Raw genomic sequence first — 25,035 nt, forward strand, 5'->3', positions numbered from 1 at the left:
ATCGGTCATTCCATCTTATATCTTATCATAGTTTCGCATAATAAAGTAGAGATATCAGCATTGTGCACTCGAAATTATGTGCTCTTTAACAAAGTGCGGGATAAAGTAAAGAATTGCAATTTTTGTAGGATATTGTAATGCAAATAGAAGACTTTTTAGATTTTAACTCTTTCTGATGTCATCTTGTAATTTTAATATTACTCGCTATAAATGTAGGTCTTATAATGCCTGGAAGATCGGTTAACGTTCACGTGTGAATTATCAAACGCAATCAAGTCAATTGGACATATATGTGCATTTTATCTTCACTGCATGCAACAAGTGGCTTAACGCGCGCGGCATTTATGGTATTATAAGAACCGCTATCACCCCACTGTTACAGCCACCTTCTCGATATCAACCGAACGCCACAATCGATTGATTTTAAATCTTAAACAATGCATAAAATATTTTAGGCTCCGTGAAGACGTTCAAAAATTCTTGGTGTGAGATAGTCGATTTCAGGGATACAACGTTCCGCATGCGCTGCTGTGCTGCGGTAGACGAGTCTGGACGTCCATTATACAGAGTGTGAGTATGGAGAGGGCGAGAGAGAGAGAAGAAAAAAAAAAAGAAAGATATGAAGAGGCAGAGGCAATAATGAGATATAAAGGCGAAAGTAGAGAATGAAGTAGAAATATACAAAACAATCTGAAGAAAGGAAACAACCACCACGTCGACGTTTTACTCACAGCAGATGCACCCTTGTCGCGGGTGGCGCAATTTGCAAGGCACGAAGCTGCCGCCGAATGACGCACCTTGTACGTTACACCGACGCCGGCGTCGCTTTCCGCGTCTGAGTCGCCCTGTTAAAACGACAAGCAATTCTACCCTTACTAATGATAGCGCATCGCCGATACCGCGATTTCGCACAGAACGCCGCGCCGTGTTTCGCAGTACAGCACATTGCTGTGATGTAACGATTAGATCGATCGCCCGCTCGACTTCTTCCATCGAAGTAAGTGCTCCTCGCCGAGGACACATAACGCTCGAAACGAGCGCTTTGTATTTGTATTTGTCGGAACAGTCTATATTTTTAATTATAACATCAATGTAGACTATCTTTGTTTTCGTATAGAAAAATTTTATTTATTAAAGCATACATTAAAATATATGTATATATTAAATTGTAACTATTAAGATTCTATTATTTTGTTACTATTTTGCACGCCGCCGCGGAAATAAAACAAAAGCTACGTCGCAATCCAGCACACTAAATCTAGCACAATGCAAGTTTAAAGACGCTAAGACCAATGAATTGGGGGAAGATAACGTGCTATGAAAGTTAGTTCGTCAAGATGCAACGGTCCCGGATCGTTATTTATGCGCGGCAGGATTAGGCCACGAGAAAATGCCACGAGAAGAAATGAGCTAGGCAGGAAACGAAATCAAAAAGAAGGAGCGAGAGCACAACCATGCGCTACTCACAGCCGCCATTCAACGATTTTTCCTGTCTTTGTAAAAGTACAAGTAACAAACTCTACTTCGACTATATTTATTCCTAGATAAGATATGTGAAGTTATATACTTACATGTGAGGAGTCCGATACGGTAGTGTCCTGCGTCCTGTATATTCCAATTGGAATTTCGCAGGTAGTTGAACAAAGTTTTTGATACAATCTGCCGTACGTTCTTATCCACATGTCATCCTTAGTTATTCGCATCTGCAATTGTTTTCATTGCATTTGCTAATGATGTCAATAACAGAGTACACATAGTGAACAGAAATATATAGTAGAATTCTTTATAATTCCTATTTAGAAATTGACTAAATAAATTAATATACTTTGTGACTGAATTTTTTTTATTTATATTAAATTGACATATTATTAAAATTATTGTCAGATTGAAAATGGCTTATAATGATAAATGTTGCTGTAATTACTGTAATTGTCATTAATATGTATGTTAAAGAAATTATAACTAATATGAAGGAATTAAACATTCGCTATATTTGTAGATTATTAACAATTTCATAATAATGAGATATATTTTAAATAATTGCTCACCGACGTGAGGAATCCAGATCCTGGCGCTTGATCTACTCCTAGTAACAATCTTACGAATGTTATCACGTAATCTTTGACGAACGCTTGGTAAAGCAAAGTATCTAACATCGAGGCGCTGAAGACACTACCGGCGGCGAACGGCAATCGAAACATGTACGATATGTGAGATCCTCTTTCCTTTTCTCTCTGCAAACATTATTAATCGTCAATTTTATTTATTATAAATAATATCGGTGGTTGCTGCAAACAATCGATCCTAAAATTGGTTACGAACTCTCATACATTTTCCGCTTTCCTTTAATGTACATATAGTATATTACATTACAAGGGCAGAAAGTTGAGATTCCTGCACTGCGCGCCATGATGCCCGAGGCGAAACCGAGGGCATCATGGCGCGCAGTTCAGGGCTCTCAACTTTTTGCCCATGTAGTGTATACTATTTTTCTCAATACTAGGCCGAAAGTACGAATGAAATTGCATTCGTGTGTTAAATGATATTGATGCCTGCCCGACATTTGCTGCACGAGCGAAGCGAGTGCTGCTGGTCGGGGGCAGGCTTCAAATCAAATACATCTAAATAAATAAATGTAGTTATTATTCTGGAATACTTATTTTTTATTAATTTGTAAAACGAACTTTTATTATAGTTTTATGAAGCTTGGTCATTATTTTGCGAGTAATAAAAATTATTAACAATATTGCCATGAAACACATTAGAAATTGGTTATGATTATTTTCATGAAGAGTTCGAAGTTGATAATGACGCTTTAGCAGAGCTAGAGAAATTGATTCCACCAGAAGAATCGATTTTACCAAAAGAACCTACTTTACCAAAAGAACTGATTCTACCAGGACAGTCAAAACAGTCACCAACATTTTTTTATGCCGGGAGCAAGAGAAAAATAGTTGTAAATGCTAATAGTGAATCAATCAAGCCAACGCATTTCATGAACAAACCACCGATCTCTGTTGTTCACTGTCAGAAAGAAAATAAAAACCACCAATAAAAAGAAATAAATTTGAAACAACTGAAAGGGATAACCAGGCATCAGATTTAACTTCTACTCATTCAGCTAAAATCAAAGATTCAAGTATAAAATATGAAAATTGTGTGTTTCATGGCAATATTGTTAATAATTTTTATTACTCGCAAAATAATGACCAAGCTTCATAAAACTATAATAAAAGTTCGTTTTACAAATTAATAAAAAATAAGTATTCCAGAAAAATAACTACATTTATTTATTTAGATGTATTTGATTTGAAGCCTGCCCCCGACCATACATACTTTTAATCCTAAATATTGGTGATCCGGCGCATCATTCATGAACTTCATAATTTCATCCCATGTGAACACAGTAGATTTCTTTGGTTTATAACCTTTGGCTTTATTTTTAATTATATTTATTAACTTGTAATACTTGCTTAAATCAATGTTCTCTCTTGTGTATAATATGTTTTTCAACATTGAGTACACACTCCACAACGTTGCCGGACTTAACCTTGTTTGTAAACTTTGAAAATATACTATAAGATTATCTTCTTCGGATTGTGACAATGCATTTTTATGTTCTGTTTTCCATTTTTTATATGTTTCGTACACAAGTAGGTATCACTCGGCAGATTTCTTAGGTAAGGTGTCAGTTTCAATAATTAATTGCGCTTCGGCTTCAAAATTTCTGTTAACTTCATTTTCATCTGATGATTCATCGGATGATTCATTTGCACTCATAATTGTAGTAATAGCAATTTCTATTATGCACAATTCACAAAATTAGATAACTGTCAAATATTGGCGTACATCAATTGCAAATAAATTTTAAGGTTAGAAATCAAGAGTAGTTAGCGGAGTGTGGTTAGAATGTTAATACAGAAGATAGAGGTTCTACTGTATGATGGGAACTTCTTTTATTGTATTAATGCGCGCGAATAAGTTTCTATGTAACAGAGTGAGCGACTCTCGACTTTCGGCCGTCTTGTGTATTGTGTACCAGTCTCATCAGTGTACCTTTCGGCCCGCTGTCGCAGAGCGCATGCGCGACACTATCACGGCATAAAAGTTAGGCTTTCTGCCGTAAGATGGAAGCCGGAACGACGTACTTTCGGCCTAGTATTGAGAAAAACATTTTTCACTTTTTGTTTAAATACATTCCGAGTTTGTCAACATAGGCCAGTAAAATTAGCTAAAAAAACACCGAATATCTACAAAACGGATTGACAAACCAATTTTTTGAGGGTGAGTAGAGGGTCATAGGAGATGCCCAAATTCACAAAGTTCCAACAAAATTTCCCTGTGCGTCGGCGGCCATCTTGAAAATAGAAGTAAATATTTAAAGTTTGAATATCTTAGCTTCTATTGGTCGCATTTTGTTCTTTTTTTTTAGTTTTGTAGGGAAAAATATTTGCTACAACTTTTGTTACAAAAAATTTTTAATAGCTGTCAAGAAAAAAAAGTTGAAACCAAAAAAGTGCCGTCAATTAAGGGTTGAACAATTTTATTGACACTTATATCGTCCCCTGTTAGTTTGATAAAAAAAATGTTCCAATAAAACTTGTAGAGGATTCAATTCTCTACAATTTTCGTATATATTTTTTTGCGGTGGCTCAAAAAACACTAGAGATAGAAAGCGCCAAAATTGAGTGTATCTAGTAAATGCTCTTTTTCGTGGGGAAAATTCGCGGTTTTATTGCAAATTGTCGTATATTACAAAACTCTTTTCCGCGAATTGTACAGTGTGTTATTGTGTGTGTGTTATTGTGTGTTATTGTGTATTATTTTTGGTCAGTCATGATTTGTATTTCGAGCGTTTCAGAGTAAAATTTCTCGAAAATGAGCGAGTATTTTATTTGTAGTCCATATGCCAGGTCGATTGAGCATTTTTATCGAGGTTGATAGCTTAAGTTAATATTTTTTTATGTTTTTTGGGTCGTAGAACAGAAATCTGTAAATAGTTTTTTCGTAAGTCGATGCAATAAAAAGTTATTAACAATTTATTTCTTTAAATTGCCCTAGCAATCAAAGTATACATCCTATAAAAAAATAGACTAGAGAAAATTTGTTCCTCTTTTCACAACGAGCAAAATAGTGTTTGAATTTTTCCAAAATTTTGATTATTGACGGAAATGTGTCATTTTTTAGGTAATTACTGCCTTCGCGTCACGGAGTACCCTAGGCGTGCGCGCTTGCGCTCAATTGTAATAAAAAGAGCAAGAAAAATAAATTAAATTAAAATTAAAGAAGCAAAACTCATGTGGTACAATTGAGCGCGAGCGCGCACGCCTAAGGTACTCCACGACGCATAAGCAGTAATTACATAAAAATTGACACATTTCCGTCAATAATCAAGATTTTGGAAAAATTCAAACGCCATTTTGTTCGTCGTAAAAAGAAAAACTAATTTTCTCTAGTTCATTTTTTTATAGGATGTATAGTTTGATTGTTAGGGCAACTTAAACAAATAAATTTTTAATAATTTTTTATTGCATTGACTTACAAAAAAATTATTTTTTTATGTTTTTTGCGTCGTAGAACAGGAATCTGTAAATAATTTTTTTGTAAGTCAATGCAATAAAAAATTATTAAAAATTTATTTGTTTAAGTTGCCCTAACAATCAAACTATACATCCTATAAAAAAATGAACTAGAGAAAATTAGTTTTTCTTTTTACGACGAACAAAATGGCGTTTGAATTTTTCCAAAATCTTGATTATTGACGGAAATGTGTCAATTTTTATGTAATTACTGCTTATGCGTCGTGGAGTACCTTAGGCGTGCGCGCTCGCGCTCAATTGTACCACATGAGTTTTGCTTCTTTAATTTTAATTTAATTTATTTTTCTTGCTCTTTTTATTACAATTGAGCGCAAGCGCGCACGCCTAGGGTACTCCGTGACGCGAAGGCAGTAATTACCTAAAAAATGACACATTTCCGTCAATAATCAAAATTTTGGAAAAATTCAAACACTATTTTGCTCGTTGTGAAAAGAGGAACAAATTTTCTCTAGTCTATTTTTTTATAGAATGTATACTTTGATTGTTAGGGCAACTTAAACAAATAAATTTTTAATAATTTTTTATTGCATTGACTTACAAAAAAATTATTTACAGATTCCTGTTCTACGACGCAAAAAACATAAAAAAACATTAACTTAAGCCATCAACCTCGATAAAAATGCTCAATTGACCTGGCATATGAACTACAAATAATTAAAATACTCGCTCATTTTCGAGAAATTTTACTCTGAAATGCTCGAAATACAGATCACGACTGACCAAAAATAATACACAATAACACACATAAACAACACACACACAATAACACACTGTACAGTTCGCGGAAAAAAGTTTTATAATATACGACAATTCACAATAAAACCGCGAATTTTTCCCACGAAAAAGAGCATTTACTAGATACACTCAACTTTGGCGCTCTCTATCAGTGTTTTTTGAGCCACCGCAAAAAAATATATACAAAAATTGTAGAGAATTGAATCCTCTACAAGTTTTATTGGAACATTTTTTTTATCAAACTAACAGGGGGCGATATAAGTGTCAATAAAATTGTTCAACCCTTAATTGACGGCACTTTTTTGGTTTTAACTTTTTTCTTTGACAGCTGTTAAAAATTTTTTCGAACAAAAGTTGTAGCAAATATTTTTCCCTACAAAACTAAAAAAAAAGAACAAAATGCGACCAATAGAAGCCGAGATATTCAAACTTTAACAGGGAAATTTTGTTGGAACTTTGTGAATTTGGGCATCTCCTATGACCCTCTACTCATCCTCAAAAAATTGGCTTGTCAATCCGTTTTGCCATTTTCAAACCTAATTTTACTGGCCTAACATTTTCAGTTAGGCATGGAACAGCAATATCAATTTTTAAGTGCTCCAATATTAAATATTTCTATATAGCAAACAAACGCAAGCATTTGTAATTCCAAAACCATACATATTAATATTGTAAATAAATAAAATATTAAAAGTACATTAAGTACATATTATTGTTTAAGAAATAAAGTTTTATATCATAAAATGTTTATTTGATCAATATTAATCATCTAATAATCCATAACATAATATTAAAGTCTATCAAATAAGAAATCTCTTATCCAACGCAATGTATTATACAGCATGATTATATAAAATGTATGTATTTGATATTTGATTTATACATAGATATAAACAAAATTAGCTTTTTTTAAGTCCAATTAATTCTGATTCAAATAATGAAATTTGTAACAAATTGATTTTAATATATGTATATCTTTATATTTATAATTTAACTAGTGTCATATCAAATCTTCTAAATATTGAAAATCTTCGAGAATCTGGCATATCGCATCGCATCATGCAACATGGCATGAAAATGACATGGCGTAAACAATTTCACGTTTTTTCTGTACAAATAAAGAATAAAGATTACATAGAAGATTAGAAACGCTATCGCGTAATGATGCGACATATCAAAGGAGAAAATGAAAGAGGTTTCTTTAATGTAGAATTTTTAACTCAAAAAATTGATATTCAAGACGTTATAAGACTTATACTAATATTAGCATAATTAGCCTAATGGCATTCCGTGGCATCTACGAAGTTAAAACAGATACTGTCGCATATAATAATATGAATTGTTTTGGTAACAAAATATAGATAGATTACGTTGATTAGTTTTTCTCCACACCGCAATTAATAACATAATTAAAATTCAATACAATTTTAATTTGCCAGTCTGAAGTCTGAAGTAATAAGCTTAAGACGTATGAATCGCCCTAACTGGCAATAATTTATTATATATTGGTCTTTATAGTCGCCAAGACGATACAACCGTACTTTAGTTCGTTATTGTCAAAGCATACTTTTTAATCAAGGATAATTAAAATTATTCTAACACTACACATAACTTTAAACAACTACGCGTTAATAATAATTCATTTCCCTGCTTGATGATAAGAAACGATTTCATAGATTCATGATTGTCATATGGAACATAATTTTTGAGCAAGCACGCGTGTCATATATCTTACACAACACTCAATGTATCATAAAAAATGCCGGGTAATTGTCAAGTAATGCAGGTCGACTAAAAATGTGTCATGCTTTAGATATAATACAGGGAAATAAAGTAACACGTGTATGTTTGTGCGGAAAGGCGAAGAAAATGATTATAATATTTTCAAGGATTCTAATCTATCAAGCGGCATCAATTTCAAGGCATGAGTCACCATGCTATAACATCCAATTTAAGATTAAAGAGTACTAAAAAATAGCTATCGATATATTGAGTGCAACGGGACAATAAGTACAGAAAGTAATCAGTTCATCGTGACTCAAGCATCGATACCTATAAGTTTATAAGCGGCTACTTGTAAAATGTTGTTCATATAAAGTCATCGATATTTTCCATGTTCTCATCGCTCTCTAAAATATTTCGTGAAATATGTATATAAAAAAATTCCTATCTTTAAAAATTTAAAATTTACATATACACATTTTTAAAAATAACTATAATTAACTTATAATTGTAGTTGTGTATATGACTAATTTACAATTAATTACAGCGTAAGTTTTATAACGTAATTATGTGCGCTACACTTTATTCTCCTTAGAATCATTAAAAAAAAACTCTCTTTTTCTCGAGTTCTTCCGTGTTAATATCGCAGATCAAAGAATAAAGTAAAGATGTGATATGGCGTTGGTAAAGTTGACAAGCGGCGCGACGAGAGTGCATGCGGAAAGCAGCACTTAGAGCAAAGTGATTTCCGCGCGGAGCGACTTTACCCTCGTAATTTCTTTCCGCTTCCAACGGTGCGGCTTTACGAGGCCGGCGATCGCAAATCTCGGGAAGCGTCTTTTTAAGTTTGCCGCAACCTCGAACGCTGTATCCGCCGAAATTAGATTTGTATAAAAGCCATGCCGGAAAACAGCGAAGTAGAACGAAATATGGAAGAAACAGTTTTATAAGTTCAAGCCGCAAAAGTGCGTTCTTTGTTATCATTCTGTGGATATTGGTAAGTCATAAATTTTTGTTTAAGATTGCTTAAACGTTTAACGATAGCGAAGTCGAAAATATAAATTAGAATTTCAGCACGGCAATTGCGAGCAACAAGACTTGAGCATTAATCGCTGTGACTTTTGACGTGACGTCCAAATGAGTAAACAGTGGAGACAAGGCATTTTTTGTTCGCTTTGTTTCCTCTGTTTATAATTGTCGATCGCGCATCTCTCGGGGACTTCTCTCGGTGAAGCGTGTATAGAAAAGTCTCGAATTTGGGAGAAGCCCCCGAGAGCGAGAAGAGACACGCGCTCTTGGCAACGAAGTCAGTCGCTCTCTGCTTTCCGAGTTGTCGCTGTCAATATTTCGAGTCGCTTGCTCCTGTTCTTTCGCGTACGCTTAATAGGTCGAGCTGTTCGCTCGTTCGCTTGCTTAATTCGCGCTGCCTGCATCGGCGCTTGCTGGCGCTTTCGCGACACGATCTCTTCCATCGTTATAATTGCGATACAGTTTTGTAAATAGTGTATATAGACAAATAAACTGTGCTTGTCCGTCAAATCTGCTCTTTGCCTGTCTCTTCCTATATGCGGTTCGTGTCCTCGCTCGCGCGCTCGGTCCGCTTTCGAACAATTTTGTATAGGGTTTGCGCAAAAATATTAATTTTACGATTGTGTAATATAGTATTTTTGGGTCAAGTACCGCGAATATTAGAACGAGAGCGACGATAACATTAGAATTTAGCAGTCAATCGATCAATCAATTCAACAATCAATTAGTCAGAGTTTGGAAAATGAGTGATATCGTGTTACCGGAGAGCCTATCGGAGGCTCATCGGAGTAGTTGTCATCGGTAGTAGCACTGAGGAGTACCTTTTCCATTTTGCTGAGATGCAAAGCGTACTTGTCGTGTGCCCGGAACTGCATGAAACGCATATTGCTCGACTGGGACAATTCTGTTATGCTCTTTATGCTTGGGAAGAATCTATCAAAGAAATAGAAAATAATCCCATAAAAAATGAGAATGTAATATATAATTTTATGCAATTTTGTTGATAATTTTTCTCCTTATATTAGTCGTTATTAATAATGCATCTTAAATGTCATTTTCTTTAAAATAAACATTTTTATAATCTTGATTTTTTATATTAATAATTTTAAATTGTAAATATCTTTTATCTTTACATCATTATAATAATAATAAGATTTCAAAATGTATATTTAGAGATTAGAATATATATCATATTAAAATAATTTATTTTATACTAAATAACAATACGAATATCTTTTGCAAGTAAAGCACAGTTATAGGTTTAAGTTATAAATAATGGTCGAAACATTTTCTGCCAGACAATTTTTGTAGTAATGATACTCACTTAAACATAGTCTGCACCGCAACGATTGTATTACAATCAGCTAGGGTGTCCTCTTCGGCGGAATTGTTAAGTTCCTTGTTTACGACTACAACGTTTTCAGCTAAAGTGATACCAGCCCGGAGAAGGTCATCTAAACAGTCGATCGAACCGCGCATCCAGTAAACCAACGGAAAGTAGGACACTGCGTCGAGAAACGCGATTTCCGGTTTTCTCTCCAGCAAAAGGATGATCGGATTCAATGATGTTTTTGACCTGACAAATGTTCCTGCTTGTTAATTGATCGCTTTTCCTCGTACCTACTCTACTTGATCAATTTCTTTTAGCTTTAATTTGCGATATCTTTTTTAACTTTAATTGCCAATACGAAATACTTTAACAATGTTAAGAGAAAAACAGCGTGCTTTCTCTCTGTGACCGCGACCTATCGTCTATAAAGTCACATGTAATTTTTAAAAAAATTTGGAATAATTTTCTTTTTAAAGACGTACGTGCGCGCGTACGCACGTCTTTAATCGCAGTTGAATATAAATAGCTTTAGGTCAAAATTGGTTTTAAGTAACACTATAATTAAGAAATATTTGAGATATTTGAAATTATTAAATATTTTTTAAATTAATGAAAAATGTTAACGTGATTAAAAAAAATGTATATTAAAATAACGCTTATAAAATTTTAATAAAATTATAATAACTAATAACAATAATAATTATTTTATTTAATTATAATAAAATTATAACTAAAGAAATAACAATTATATAACACTAATACTAAAGTTTTAATGATACTTATAATAGCGTTCACATTTTTTCAATGTAATTAAAAAGTTATAATAGTTATAACCGCATAGCAATATAGATGAAAAAGTTTCTACTTATTAGCAATTGCCGTATGAAAGCAATTTTATAAAGTTAAGTGAACAATACAAAAACATGTTCACCATTAAATAATTCACCTGCATATATTAAAGCATTAATGATGCAATAATTACCTAAAATGTGCTCTCAATGGTATTATAAAGTTATAAATTCCATTGCTAGCATAATCCGCTGCCAGTATAATGGTCTTATTCTGCCAATTGTATTCTTTGGCGTTTCTATAGCTGCAATGTTGGCACACCTAATAAAACGGCAAAAAGAATCGTGAGTGTCAAAAATCAATACCATTCCGTATTCATAATTTTGTATTTTATTTTCCAGAAAACCCACCCATAGTGCCACATACCTGAGCCAGCTGAAGACAACAGAGAGGCTTCTTCTCCTTGAGAAGATAGCACAAGGTTGGCGAGACTCCAATAAAGGGTGAAACTGGCGGAAATCCCTTGACAATCCTGTAACATTGTTATAACTTAATTATTTTATCCCAACGCCTCTACGTATGATGCTACATTTTGGCGCCGTGCGCCTCTTATTAACAAATGTCGCTTGAGGACGACACGACAACTTGAAAAAGTGTGTCATCGACATAAAGATAATAGAGCTCGACTGATTGTGAGCAGACAGACTTGGTTTTTAAGGATTAAATTAAAATTTAGTTATAAATTTTTATCATATTTTGTGTTAGTATATTAAATAATTATATTTATGCACGACAGTTTTTCTAGAAAAATTACGCCTCTAAAATATGCAGCTCCTTTATGGAGAAAAGGTCGGCTCTCTCGAATGTTATTTACCGATTTTTAGTTCCCTGAAAGTCAGAGATAAGTTGTTTGAAAGAGATGAAAGGGGTAAGTTTGTTTTATATTTTTTCAGATTTCGTATATATATCTTCATGTCACGCGCGCGATCCATCAAACGGTAAATAGTGTTCAACATTGGGATATGGTGTTATGTCTGACCGGAAGCATTTATTACGCGCATAATGATATATTCTGTTTGTATAAATCATATCTTAAAGTATATTTTTAAAAATATCCGAGTTATTTTGCAATAAAATCAATGATGTTTAAAATACAAATTTCAGTGTTAAGTTTTTATACTTATTTATAGCTATTAATTTATTTTTGAAATAACAATGTTATTAAAATTATTTATTATCTGAATTTATCATTTATGTTAAAAATATTTATATCACATTAAAGATTAAATATTATTGATATATTATATATGTATAAGTACGTGCCTCAAATGTCAAATTGATAAAGACGATATTAGATGATAAAGACATAGATTGTAGGGAGGTCCAGATTTAAATTCTAGCTTATAGAGTGATATTTTTTGCAATAAATTCTTTACAGTGATTTAAAAAGGATCTTTATTAGTATCAAAAATGAAATCAATTATCGATTTAAGTATGTGACTTTACTGTTCCAACAAAATGTTGTGTTTTAAGACAAATAATAGGGTCCAATTTGTAAAAAATAAGTTATTTAAAAAAAATATTTTCATGAACCTTATATTTGTTCAAATTGAATGGAACGACTTTAGAACGATATATATTAACAATGTAATTTTTTAATATAAATTATTAAAACTGCTTATAAAAAGAGAGGGGATAAAACGCGCTGTGATTGGTTGAGACCGCGTGTGACGTCATTATTCAGTAATTTCAAATTTTTGCTATACGGTGTTTTATGTATTTACGTATTTACCGATTGTTTTGTTGCAATGTGGCAAAAAAATAACACGGGATTTGTTAAAGCGGATAACTTACTCAAAGTAACAGTATTAATGGTTTCTGATTTTTTTGCTGAAAGTGATGTGTTTAATATCGCAGAAACTTGTGGTGTAAAAGCTAAGAAATAAGTATATTTTTAAAAACTTGCAATAACAGGAAATAAATAGTAAAATTTATAGACAGATACAAGATACAGTATGAAACGATATATCAAAGTGTTATTAACGATATATCAAAGTAATTTGAGTATTATATACAACATATACATGACATAATTAACCTTTAATACACTCTTGTCATCTTGTCGATGTACACTTTGGTAGAGCTGAAGGTGAAAACTACGGCGATCCAGCGGTTGGATATGTGGAATTGAGACGGGAAAAAAGCTTATGCCATATCAGAGGAAAGGTTTGTCCTGAGCACAGAGTGAACAATAAGGCGTATGCTGTATCAATGCTAGTCAACGAGGAAACTGAGAGGGTCGAATATATTAGGTGCGAAGACTGCGCAGCTTCAGAAGGTAATTATAATTAACGCAGTAAAGAAAACGTTAATTGTGTATATTAACTGTGCAATTCTATGTGATTTAAGGTGGTTGTAAGCATGCCATCGCTTTCCTTATGTGGGTTCACCGTCGAAGCGAAGAGCCTGAACCGACAGCGATGACGGTCTGCTATATTGGAAGAAACCTCGATTGGCACAAGTTGGAGCTAATGTAAGAAGCATGAAAGCAAAAGATTTGCTACCATCGAAACAAACTCCAGTTCTTCCAAACAGTACTAGCTTCTTACAGACTGTATTGCAAGAAATGGAAAAAAGAAATTGTGACTGCCAACTGTCAAGGCATTTTGTCCATGTAAAATCTCATAGAGATTTATCGATGCACTCATTAATGTTAAAATTTTATAATACCTTTACGTGTAAATCTGCATTTTTAGTCATTTTTGATGCTTTCAATACAAACTGTCTACTCGATCTAACCTGTTTACTGAATAATGACGTCACATTGACGACGCCATCAATGCGCGCGAAAAATTGGGCGTTTAAATCAATCGCAATTTTTAAACTCATTAAAAAAATTATTTAACAATTTTTAATTACTTTTGTTATTGTAATAGTTGTTTTTACTATCAAAACTTTAATTTAAAATAAAAAACGAAAAATCGTGGAGGTATTGATAAGCAGTTTACTGATGACAATGAGTTGGAAAACGTATACAAAATTCACACGAGAACATTATTATTAAGCTACCAAGATCCAAAGCCCGACCAAAAATAACATTTTTTTAAATTAATTGTTAATTGATATTATTTAATTTTAAATATTAATAATAAAACAAATTAAAATTTAATTTATATTAGTTTAAACAGAATTATAACACAAATATTATAATTACATAATTATTAACAGCCTCGAAACACTTATTTTTGATATATACTTACGACGTCGATACTTCAACCAGCAAATCTTTAAGTTTATATAGGGTATTCCAGGAAGAAAAATCACTACTCTGAGAGGTGATAATATCGGTCATTTTAAGCAGAAATGTTTATATGAACAAGCGTTTTATTTTGAAAAAGACGGTTTTCGAGATAGAACTATTTAAATGTATAACAGTTGCAAAATTACTGATAAGAAAGATACATGCTTCACATAACACTGTTATGATAACAGTGGACTGTCGCACAAATGCAGCAATGGTATTACCATCACAGAAGTCGTAAACATACAGCATATCTGCATATTGAACATTTATAAAAATGTGCGGCATTTTTTATAACACTTCTACAATGTCACTATCAACAGTCAACTGTATGTGAAGTATGTATGTCTTTTAGTAATTTTACAACTGTACATTTAAATAGCTCTATTTTGAAATAGGACACTTGTTTATATAAAAATGCTTAAAATGACGAATATTTACTATCACCTCCCAGAGTATGTGACCTTTCCTCCTGGGACCACTTTGTATAAAAATGTACTATGTATGTACATTAAATGTATTGTAATATATATGTATAAGTAAACTAAAATTAAAATAGGATGTAGTTCCAAATGACCCCTGCTTCTAATCGACCTAAAATTTTACTCATAAGTTGTTTTCGGTGTGAACAATAAAATCCGCGTGGTCCAAACTTCGGGAAATAAAAAAATTTTTTTTATGTTAGCACTTATCGGCTAAAATCGATTCTATATGATATATATGTTATTGTAAAAGTGATAAATTCGATAATTATATGTAAATTACTGGTTATTATGCATAATTTTCAACATACGATGGTAAAGGTGATAAATTATAGCAAATTTATTAATTTTACCGGTAATTGTATCCAAGACTTTTTGGTAAAAGTAATAATAAATCTTTCATTAATTTTGTTGTGGGTGGGAAAGTGTGAATAATCTATTGTATTCACGCATATACTTTTCTATCCGACAATTCCTATACAGAACAAAACATCTAATAGATATCCAATGGATATTTACATATCCATATGACGTCCATATCTATTATGGATATCTAATAGATATCTAACAGATTTAAAAATATTTATATCTCTCAAATAACCGGGGGCAGGGATATCCATTAGATCCACGTGTTATCCACATATCCATGTCCATGAAGTATCTGTCAAAGATATCCATTAGATATCCACGCATATCCATGTCCACAAAATATCTATTAAAGATATCAAGCGACGCAGTAGCGTCGCGACGCCAAGTACATAAAAAGAGAGCTAGCAGACGACGCTACCAAGTAGCTTATCCGGAGTTTTCAGGCCGATCGATTTTTTGAATCAAATATCTCAAGAAAGAAAACTGCGATCGAAAATCTGACGACAATTTTCTAGTATAATATTAATATACAAGCTTTCGATTGCAACTAATCTGATTAAGATTGGTGCAGTCAATACTGAGATCTCGAAATCTTACATGTCAAAAATGTGAATTTTTTCGGCGAAATCTCAGCAAGAAGTTCAAATTTCCGTCACACAGACACGCGTTTGAATGAATATATCCACGCAAATATCTAATCAATATCCAGTGTACGTGTAATATCTATATAAATATCCACTGGATATGCTATAGACATCCACTGGATATCCTATGGATATACTGCTTCCACGCATTATACACTTTCCGCGCAAAACGAGATGCCACATGCATTTTTACAACTTTCCACGTGTGCTATATTATTATATATACTATATATATTATATTTTTTATATAGGGGGTAACTTGGGGGAATATGCCACACTTAAGAAAAATAGGATTTTTTTTCCTATTTCTCTTTCTTTTTGAGGTATCTTTGCATACTGGTCTTTTTTTTTCTTCTTTTATCTGTTATTTATATATAGTTTTAATGAAATATTTTGATTCTTTACTATTAAAAAGAAAGAAATACAAAAGTGTTGTAAAAGTGGCATATTACCCCCATGTGGGGGTAATATGCCACATATACAGAAATGTATAGTAATTTAACTTTAGAAGGACATTCTTGTCTAAAAACATGTAAAAGAATATTTTTATTACAATTTTAATAAAACACTAAGAAAATTTTAGAAAGCACGTTGTCATCATACTTGTCATACTGTACTTACCCCATAAAAACTATAATACTGATAGGAAGTAAGTAAAACTTGGGCAAAACGTCAAATACAATATTTTTAACAATTTCACAGTATTTACAACAACGCTCCTATAGCCGTAGCTGTTAAACATAACAAGTGGCATATTCCCCGCACTGGCATATTCCTTCCAGCTACCCTATGTTGTATATATCATATAAAACCGATTTTTTATTAGTCGATAAGTGCTGTCATAAACATTTTTTTTTTATTTCCCGAAGTTGGAACCACGCGTATTTTATTCCTCACATCAAAAACAACTTAGGTGTAAAACTTTAGGTTGATCGGGAGCAAGAGTTATCCGGAACTATATCCTTAAAATAAATGAAATATATTGTAATAAATAATTAAGCAAATCAAAAATGGAGATGTGTAGAAGCGTAAAATAAGAGACTCACCCTTTGAAACTGCTGGACGGAAATCGTGCAGTAAGACGGCAGTGCACAAAGACGATGCAAGAAGGAAGACATCGAAAACATCCATGAGGACATATAAGGTGTCAGGCAGGACAGCATCGAGCAGCGATTCAACGGCACCGTTGCCGTTAGTGAAACAGGCATCGAGAGACATTGAGACAGGATACATCAACCATTGATTTGCATGACTTATACTTAACGATTAAAGATGAATAAACATCAGTGCGTCAAAACATTCGCGTCACGCATAAAAACGATTCGATCTACCGTGTTCGATACTTTACGCTTTTCAGAGAGATGGACCAAAACGTCAACAAAACATATATAAAACAATAAAAAATTATAATTAAGAAATCTATAATTGGATCTATATCTCTGGGGTCTTACTTTGAAGCTTTATATTGTTTGGCGTGTGCACAAAAAAACACATCCTAGATTTTTTAAATCTATTTAGAGATATCAGAGATCGCGTAGTTACTGCTAGCTATATAGGCAAAGCACTATTGCTACTTCAGACTAGCAAAGTATATAAGGAAATGTAAAAGCTATGTACGTTCATTTATATGTATAAAATATTTTAGAAACCACTCCTTATGTAATCAGTAGACATTAGATATTACATTATTAAGAAGAGTTAATTTTTTTTATATTATATATATATATATATATATATATATATATATATAAAGGATTATAGATATTTTAGATACATAAAACATAAATAAAAGATAAACTTTAATATTTTTTTCTATAAACTGGAAAATCGCAATTGTTAATAGAAAATTTTAGTTATTTTATTATTAAAAATATAACAAAACAGTAATTTAGAATTCTAAAACACTAAAACATTTAAACCGGGTAAAATCTGTAGTATATGTTTGAATTCACGAATAGATACAGGCTCATTAGAACTGATAGAAGATAATGACATATACAGTGATTACTTGCGTAATTAAATTAATCTTTTAAATTAAGATTTTAATAATACATTGTATAATTTTTAGTAATTACAATTATCGAAAATTATCAATAATTATTCTATAAAATTCCAGATAAACAGAAATATAATAATATTTCTTAATTACAGCCATTTTTGCTTGTTATATAAGTCAGAGAGATGCAAATATAAATTATAAATCCTATCATCAAAATAACGGCTCTTGCGCTCATGTGAACTAACACTAGCTTTCTGACAAGATAATTATGATGTTGAGAGGATAAATAAAGATAAAAGCATATCGCAAAGAGCCAGGGTGTACACGGTGCATATTTGTATAACTCCAAGAATACCTATATGCAAGTAACCTTTTTTTCCTTCTTTCAATGACACAGAATGAACGATACAATGACTCCTGACACGTTTTTAGTGCTAATGACGTCATTAAATTAAGAATGCGTCAAGAGCCGTATATAGCTGTACCACCTTTTTTAAAAAAACACCGTGACCCCGTCTACAACGTAACTCTGCAGAGGTTTAAAAATTTCATGATAATATAAACTGGAATATCAAAAATTGATAAATAAAAATATTAATACGTCATTGTTGTTTTAACGTAAATTTTAGCTAAATTCACTAAAGTTTTTAAAAAAAACGTAAAGCAAAATTTTTAAATAGATACACAGGTTGTATATTATGTATATATATAATTGTCATTTTTCTTCTTTTTGATTTCAAAACAATTTTGGTAATTTGAGAGAGAGAGAGAGAGAGAGAGAGAGAGAGAGAGAGAGAGATCCAATTTGAGAATAATAAATAAAATTTTAAATATTAAGAATTAATTTATACGCAAAAATATACGCGCAAATAAAAAAAATATCCTTAACAAATCACAACACTAAATAGCGTATGCTCTGTGCAGCCATCTTTGATACAGTAAAATATGCACTGCCTTTCACTGCATTACAGTAAACACAAACTGATTTGTATATTGTTTGAATACTTCCGATGCGTAAACATTTCTTATTTGTATCTCTTTGAAAAGACACAACCCGAAACAGCATACACCAACAGTATATAGGACGCAGCATATTAGCATATTTTACTGTATCAAAGATGGCTTCAATTCGGCACAAAAATTCCTTTGAATACGCCATCTAGTGTTATATAGAAATGAGTGTAAAAAATGCATTAAAAAATTGCATAAAGAAAGTAAATTGTTTAAGAGAACACTTTGATATTTTTACTTAATTTGATTTATACAAATGATGATTATGATGATTATGATGATGTATAATGATGTTTTTATTTTTTAAAATAATAAAACATGATATATCTTACTTTCCAAATATTTGTTTTTTTTTTCAAGAAATTTATATTTATATAAATCGCAAATTATTTTACTATAATATAATAAGATGCTTATAAATTAAAACAGAAAGATGAATAAGATTCAATATTATTAATTAATGTTTGATTTATTATTATTATTAATGAAGTTTATAGAACAATTAAATCATTATTTCTTCATTAATATCAATCTCGCAAAATTTGAGATTTTTCTTTTACGAGTAATTTCTTCACATATTCAACTAGTGTGCGCAGATACAAAAAATATAAAATATATACAATATGCATAGAGATTTGTGATGCACATAAATAAAAATCCGTTACATCAAGACCGCATCATGCAGGTGCACGAGACAAAGTGCGAGATTGTTTGTCCTCGAAGGATTTTGCATTTGTGCTTTAAGTTATTATTGATCGATATGTTCATAATGCATATTACATCAATATTAAATAATTCGGAAGAAGAGAAGAAAAAACACAAATTTCTGCTAATAATTTTCTCTACTCGATTTGCTTCTCTATTTTTAACTAGCTATTCTTCGTGCTGCATAATTGTCAAAAACTGCCGTCATGGATCCTTAAATCCAATGTATCACAATGGAAAGGAGAAAGACAAAATATACTTACGCAATCTTCTCGCTTGGCGATCTCCAAGGAACGTCATCATCCATTTCATCCTCCGACTCGTCAGCCTCGTGGTCCAAGGATTCTTGCCCAGGCAGATGTAACGTCGAGCTAGTCAGCATATCTGGTACTGGTAGAATACTTGGTCTTCTGCTTCCTAAAATATTGCAAATAAAAGATCTTTCTCTTTTTTTCTAATATGCAGATTATCTTGTAATCTATTGAAACTCTTTTTTTACGTTTATATAAAATTTATACATTCACTCTAATAAGCTCAAAAAAAACTTTATCCTTGAGCCAAAATATGTCATTATCTATATAAATAAAATAGAATGTCTGTATATGTCTGTATGTCTGTTCTTTATACACTCTTAAACTATTCGACCGAATTTTTACCAAAAATATATAAAACTAGCATGCCCCGCGGCTTCGCTCGCGACCTCATATGCATGGCTCTCATACGCGTAGCTTTTGCTATATTGCTATTTAGTCTCTACTCAAAAAGAATAAATACCGGGTCACAAAATAACATCACAGGAAGATTCAGTCAATTATTTCCCGAATAATTGGAAAAATTTTGGATACCGGTTTCTAAAAAGATCGGTAACGAAAAACTATACACTTTATAATACTCCCCGGAAAATTCTACTCCTATTTTATATACTTTTGGTAAAAATTCGGTCAAATGGTTTTCAAGATCATATCAAACAAAAAAAAAGACTACAAACTCTGTCTCTTTATTATAATAGTAAAAATAATAGTATAAATAGTATACAAAAATTTTGTAACCGATTTTCAAAAAGATACCGGTTTCCAAAAAGATCGGTAACAAAAAACTATACAGTTTATAGCACTTCCCGGGAAATTCTACCCCTGTTTTATATACAATTCTTTAAAATTCAATTAAATATTTCCCGAAAAATTCAAAAAACTTCTGATACCAATTTCCAAAAAGATCGGTAATAAAAAATTATACACTTTATGGTACTTTCCACGAATTTTCCAAAAAATTCGAAAAACTTCTGATACCGGCTTCCAAAAAGATCGGTAACAAAAAATTATACACTTTATGGCACTCCCCGAAAAATTAAACCCCTGTTTTATATATAATTCTTTGAAATTCCGTCAATTATTTACCGAAAAATTGAAGAAATTAAAAAAACCGGTTTCCAGAAGATCGGTAACAAAAAACTATACACCCTATAACATTCCCCGAAAATTCTACCCCTATTTCATATATGTTTGGTAAAAATTTAGTCCATTGGTTTTCGAGATCATAGCGAACAGAAAAACTGCAAACCCTGTTGCTTTATAATAATAGTATAATAGGGGTAGAATTTTTCGGGAAGTGTTATAGAATGTATAGTTTTTCGTTACCAATCTTTTTGGGAACCGGTATCCGAAACTTTTCCAATTTTTTGGGAAATAATTTATCGAATTTTAAAGAATTGTATATAAAACAGGGGTAGAATTTCCCGAGGAGTGCTATAAACTGTATAGTTTTTTGTTACCGATTTTTTTGGGAACCGGTATCCAAAATTTTTCTAATTTTTTGGGAAATAATTTACCGAATCTTAAAGAATTGTGTATAAAACAGGGGTAGAATTTTTAGGGGTATGCATTAGGGCCTAGGGTATGCATTAGGCATTTTTTTTCTCCAACGAGAAACAAAAAAAAATGGCCAAATATCTTAAAATTAGCGTAAATTAGACAACATATAATGTTGGAAATAATGAAGTAATTTGAAGGAAAACGACTCCCGGGCGAAGCCCGGGTAACCAGCTAGTAATAAATACATGTTTATTTGATAGATTTATTTTTTTGCTAAAATTAATTATTACTAAAGGAAAGTTCCCTATTATGAGATGTACCACATCTATTTAGTGATTATCGGAAGTTTATGAGCAGAATTGAAAAATGTAGTAGGTTATTTTGAAGGGAATTTAATAAGCTTTAAGATGCTAAAATGTAAAATCTAATTTAAATATTAATTTTTCTAAAAATTAGGAAAATGTAAAAAATGAGCTTCATGCAAAATCGAAAAAGTGTGCTCCTAATATGAGATACCCCGAAAAATCGCTAATAAAGTGCAAAATACATCGGTATTGCTATTAGAAAACTTCATTTAATGTCTCTGAAATACAAATGTAATGAAAAAACTTATTTGCAATAATCGCAAACCCACTTATTATACTCAATATTTCCAGCGCTGCCAGTGTGCGCCCAGCATGAGCATGCGATCACCATCAGCACACTTTTGTAAGTTTGTATAAACCTTGCCTTAACTTTAACATAGTATTTTCCCTCTTTTTATTACTGTACAATAACCTTCATACTCTACCAACTAGCAACGATCGTCATCCTGAACATATATTACGGACCCCACGCCTTTTGGTTTCGCGATCACCAAATCTCTCCTCTACAATTAAGCAACTCAACATATCCTGTATTTTCCTATTAATACGACCTTACTCTATCGTTGCATATAGAACTCATTGTCAAATATTTATTTATTATATAATAAACGAGGTTCAAAGTCTCACCTTCATGGTACTTGACAACATCCAAATTCACAATTTCGATATTTGTAACGAGTGCATGCACGATCGAACAACAATTTTTTACTAAATAGGTTTTACACTAAGAGCTATAAGTTCATGGTGGAACCAACAAATAGAACCTATTTAGTTTAGCAGAAACCCCGCTATCGCATATTAGGAGCTTATCTCATAATATAGGGGACTTTTCTCTATATAAATATTTAATAGTAACCACTACAGCTTCCAAATTATATAATGTGATAAATAGTAATATAATTTTAATTCAATAGCTATATAGTAAGTTATCGAATTAAAATTCAATTAAGACATAGATAAATAGCCAGACATATACATATATTTTTCAATCAATTGTAAAAAGATTTTGCTTGAAAACTTGTAACTTTTATTTAATATTATTATATATATAATGTGTTATTAATATTAAATATTTAAGTATCATTAAAAAAATCACTAATAAATTGTTTAAAAAATTCATTTAAAGTAATAAATAAAGTAATAAATTCTTAGTACGCGGACAATACAAAATATTTCATGAAGACATTTGACAAAGAGAATATGTTTTGCGATTTCTTAAAAATATTACATTTTACAAAAAATTTGTCGTATTTATAATTTGTACACTAGATAAAAATTTTATCTTAATCGTATCAACGTATTGTTAGAATAAAGAAGGAGGATATCAGCCTAACTAGTAAATAGATATTCTAATTTTATTATAGTATTGTACAAATATATTAATGTATATACAATAACTGAAAAGCACTTTGGGGGGGGCCTAAGTCCGACTCGGACTGTTGCGCCATTAAATTTGAATTTGAATTAAACTGAAAAGCATAGCTATATGTCTATTTGTAGAAATAACTTTTGAAATTAATGAAAATACTAGTAATTAAAAATGTTTCAAACTAATTTTATACGCATAAAAGTATGTCAAATCCATAAAAATAGTAATTTTAATAAAATTTTGTTGAACACATTTTTAGATGACCTTTAACTATCAGTTTCATTTACATGTCAATTAAAGTCCAATTTTAAATTTGATATAATTTTTATGCTTTTCTCTAATATAAAAGTATATAAAAGAAGTAAAATTAATAAAACTGTTTCCCAATTTTGGAAAGTATTATATATATATATATATATATATATATATATATATATATATATTGCACTAAATATATTTAATGAATAAAACTGACCTCTCCTTTGCATTAGAATTTCTGGACTAAGCAGATTAGGATTCGGATCGAGAGATCGTGGCACGTCAAGATGATTTCCCGTGATTGGTGTTTGTGGTGTTGATCCTCCCTCTTTTAAGCATTGCCTCGAGTCCCCAAATCCGCCGGGATCGAGATAAGTCGCTGTAAAATATAAGATTGACCGCGATAAATGATTCTAATATCGAGATTGATTTTCATAATATTCAATAGTCTGATAAAGTTGCGAATACGCTATAAGTAGAAATGTCTTCATAATAACCGATAAACATGAATAAGAGAGACGCATGAGTGCTTTTTTTTTTAAATAAAATGGGAAGAAAATAATTCATTTTTTGGAGAAAAGAAATACTATCTCGTCTGGCTATTTTATGTTTTTTGTTGTATATAATAAATAATTGTACATTTATGTGTTCTCTTAATATGCAGCATTTAATGTAATTTACACCAAATCACGTAATGAATATACATAATTGTATAATTTATGTCTGTGCTGTCCATTTCATGACGAACAATAAAAATTATATACAAGCGTGTCCAAAAACAAGCATCTTCCAAAAATTAATAATTGCTTGGCATCAATGGCAAGTTTGGTATCAATTGCAATTCTAGAAAAATTTTTTTAACACTCAATTATTTTGATAAAAAAGTAATAATAAATGAAAATTTTATTTTAAAAATAAAGAAACTAATGTTTTTTTCAAATAATTTACAACTGTTTCATTTAATTAAATATCTTTTCAATTGTTTATAATGCTAAAGAAAGTTTGTAGTTAGAAATTATTAGTTGATATTTAATACTCGTATTAAATCATGATTTCCGAGTGATTCTATATTGTATTATATTTCACATAAACTATCATTTTTACTATCATCTATATTCTTGTCTATTTTAACTTTCTTTCTATTTTATCTATTAGGGAGACCGGGGCACCATGAGCCACGGAGTACCATGAGTCATTAACTGTTTAGGATAATCTAGAATGTTTAGGTTGATATAACTATAGTATCATGTGACAGTTACTTCATTGCCCATACTTTGTATCTAAGTGATAGTGATCAAAGTCCGTTGTCTCGTGACACACGTGACATGAATGATTTTCGTGATACATCTACTACAAAACCAATATTAAAACTTTTTTAATCAGTTAAAAGTTTTAATTGATTAAAAATGTTTTAATATTGGTTTGGTAGTAGAATATACATGTACTGAAACTCAGGTGCAACTTTCTAGGTTTCTTTTGTGATTTTATAACACTATAGATAATCATGTATAATTTA

At 31.4% G+C, this 25,035-nt stretch overlaps 1 protein-coding gene and 1 long non-coding RNA gene across 10 annotated transcripts in view; one reads left to right on the forward strand and one right to left on the reverse strand.

Moving 5' to 3' along the window:
* Slo2 (slowpoke 2) overlaps positions 1-25,035 on the reverse strand; it is a 62,255-nt gene that overhangs the window by 8,046 nt on the left and 29,174 nt on the right. For 4 of the 6 annotated variants that reach the window (XR_013256433.1, XR_013256434.1, XM_077403070.1 and 1 more), the window contains exons 9-17: positions 23,737-23,898; positions 19,980-20,133; positions 11,632-11,737; positions 11,399-11,526; positions 10,411-10,662; positions 9,848-10,019; positions 2,049-2,234; positions 1,572-1,703; positions 732-845 (exon numbers count right to left, since the gene is read on the reverse strand). Coding sequence is in view for 4 of the 6 variants with exons in the window: in XM_077403070.1 (XP_077259196.1) it covers positions 732-845; positions 1,572-1,703; positions 2,049-2,234; positions 9,848-10,019; positions 10,411-10,662; positions 11,399-11,526; positions 11,632-11,737; positions 19,980-20,133; positions 23,737-23,898 (1,406 nt within the window). In the remaining 2 variants the exon portion in view is untranslated. The remainder of the gene's footprint in view (positions 1-731; positions 846-1,571; positions 1,704-2,048; positions 2,235-9,847; positions 10,020-10,410; positions 10,663-11,398; positions 11,527-11,631; positions 11,738-19,979; positions 20,134-23,736; positions 23,899-25,035) is intronic. The other 2 variants (XM_077403068.1, XM_077403069.1) reach the window with 2 other exon arrangements.
* On the forward strand, positions 6,215-13,839 carry LOC143895743 (uncharacterized). Of its 4 annotated transcripts, none has more exons than XR_013256436.1 (4): positions 6,215-9,054; positions 11,607-12,133; positions 13,347-13,543; positions 13,615-13,839. It is a non-coding gene; the product is annotated as an uncharacterized LOC143895743 (long non-coding RNA). The 4 variants fall into 4 exon arrangements; XR_013256437.1 differs by having other exon boundaries at positions 11,607-11,897; positions 12,002-13,543; XR_013256438.1 differs by having other exon boundaries at positions 6,215-8,605; positions 8,685-9,054; positions 11,607-13,543.

The sequence above is a fragment of the Temnothorax americanus genome, unplaced genomic scaffold (genome assembly GCF_048541705.1).
Source record: "Temnothorax americanus isolate GAGA-0224 unplaced genomic scaffold, ASM4854170v1 Scaffold168, whole genome shotgun sequence".
NCBI classification, from domain to species: Eukaryota; Metazoa; Arthropoda; class Insecta; order Hymenoptera; family Formicidae; genus Temnothorax; species Temnothorax americanus.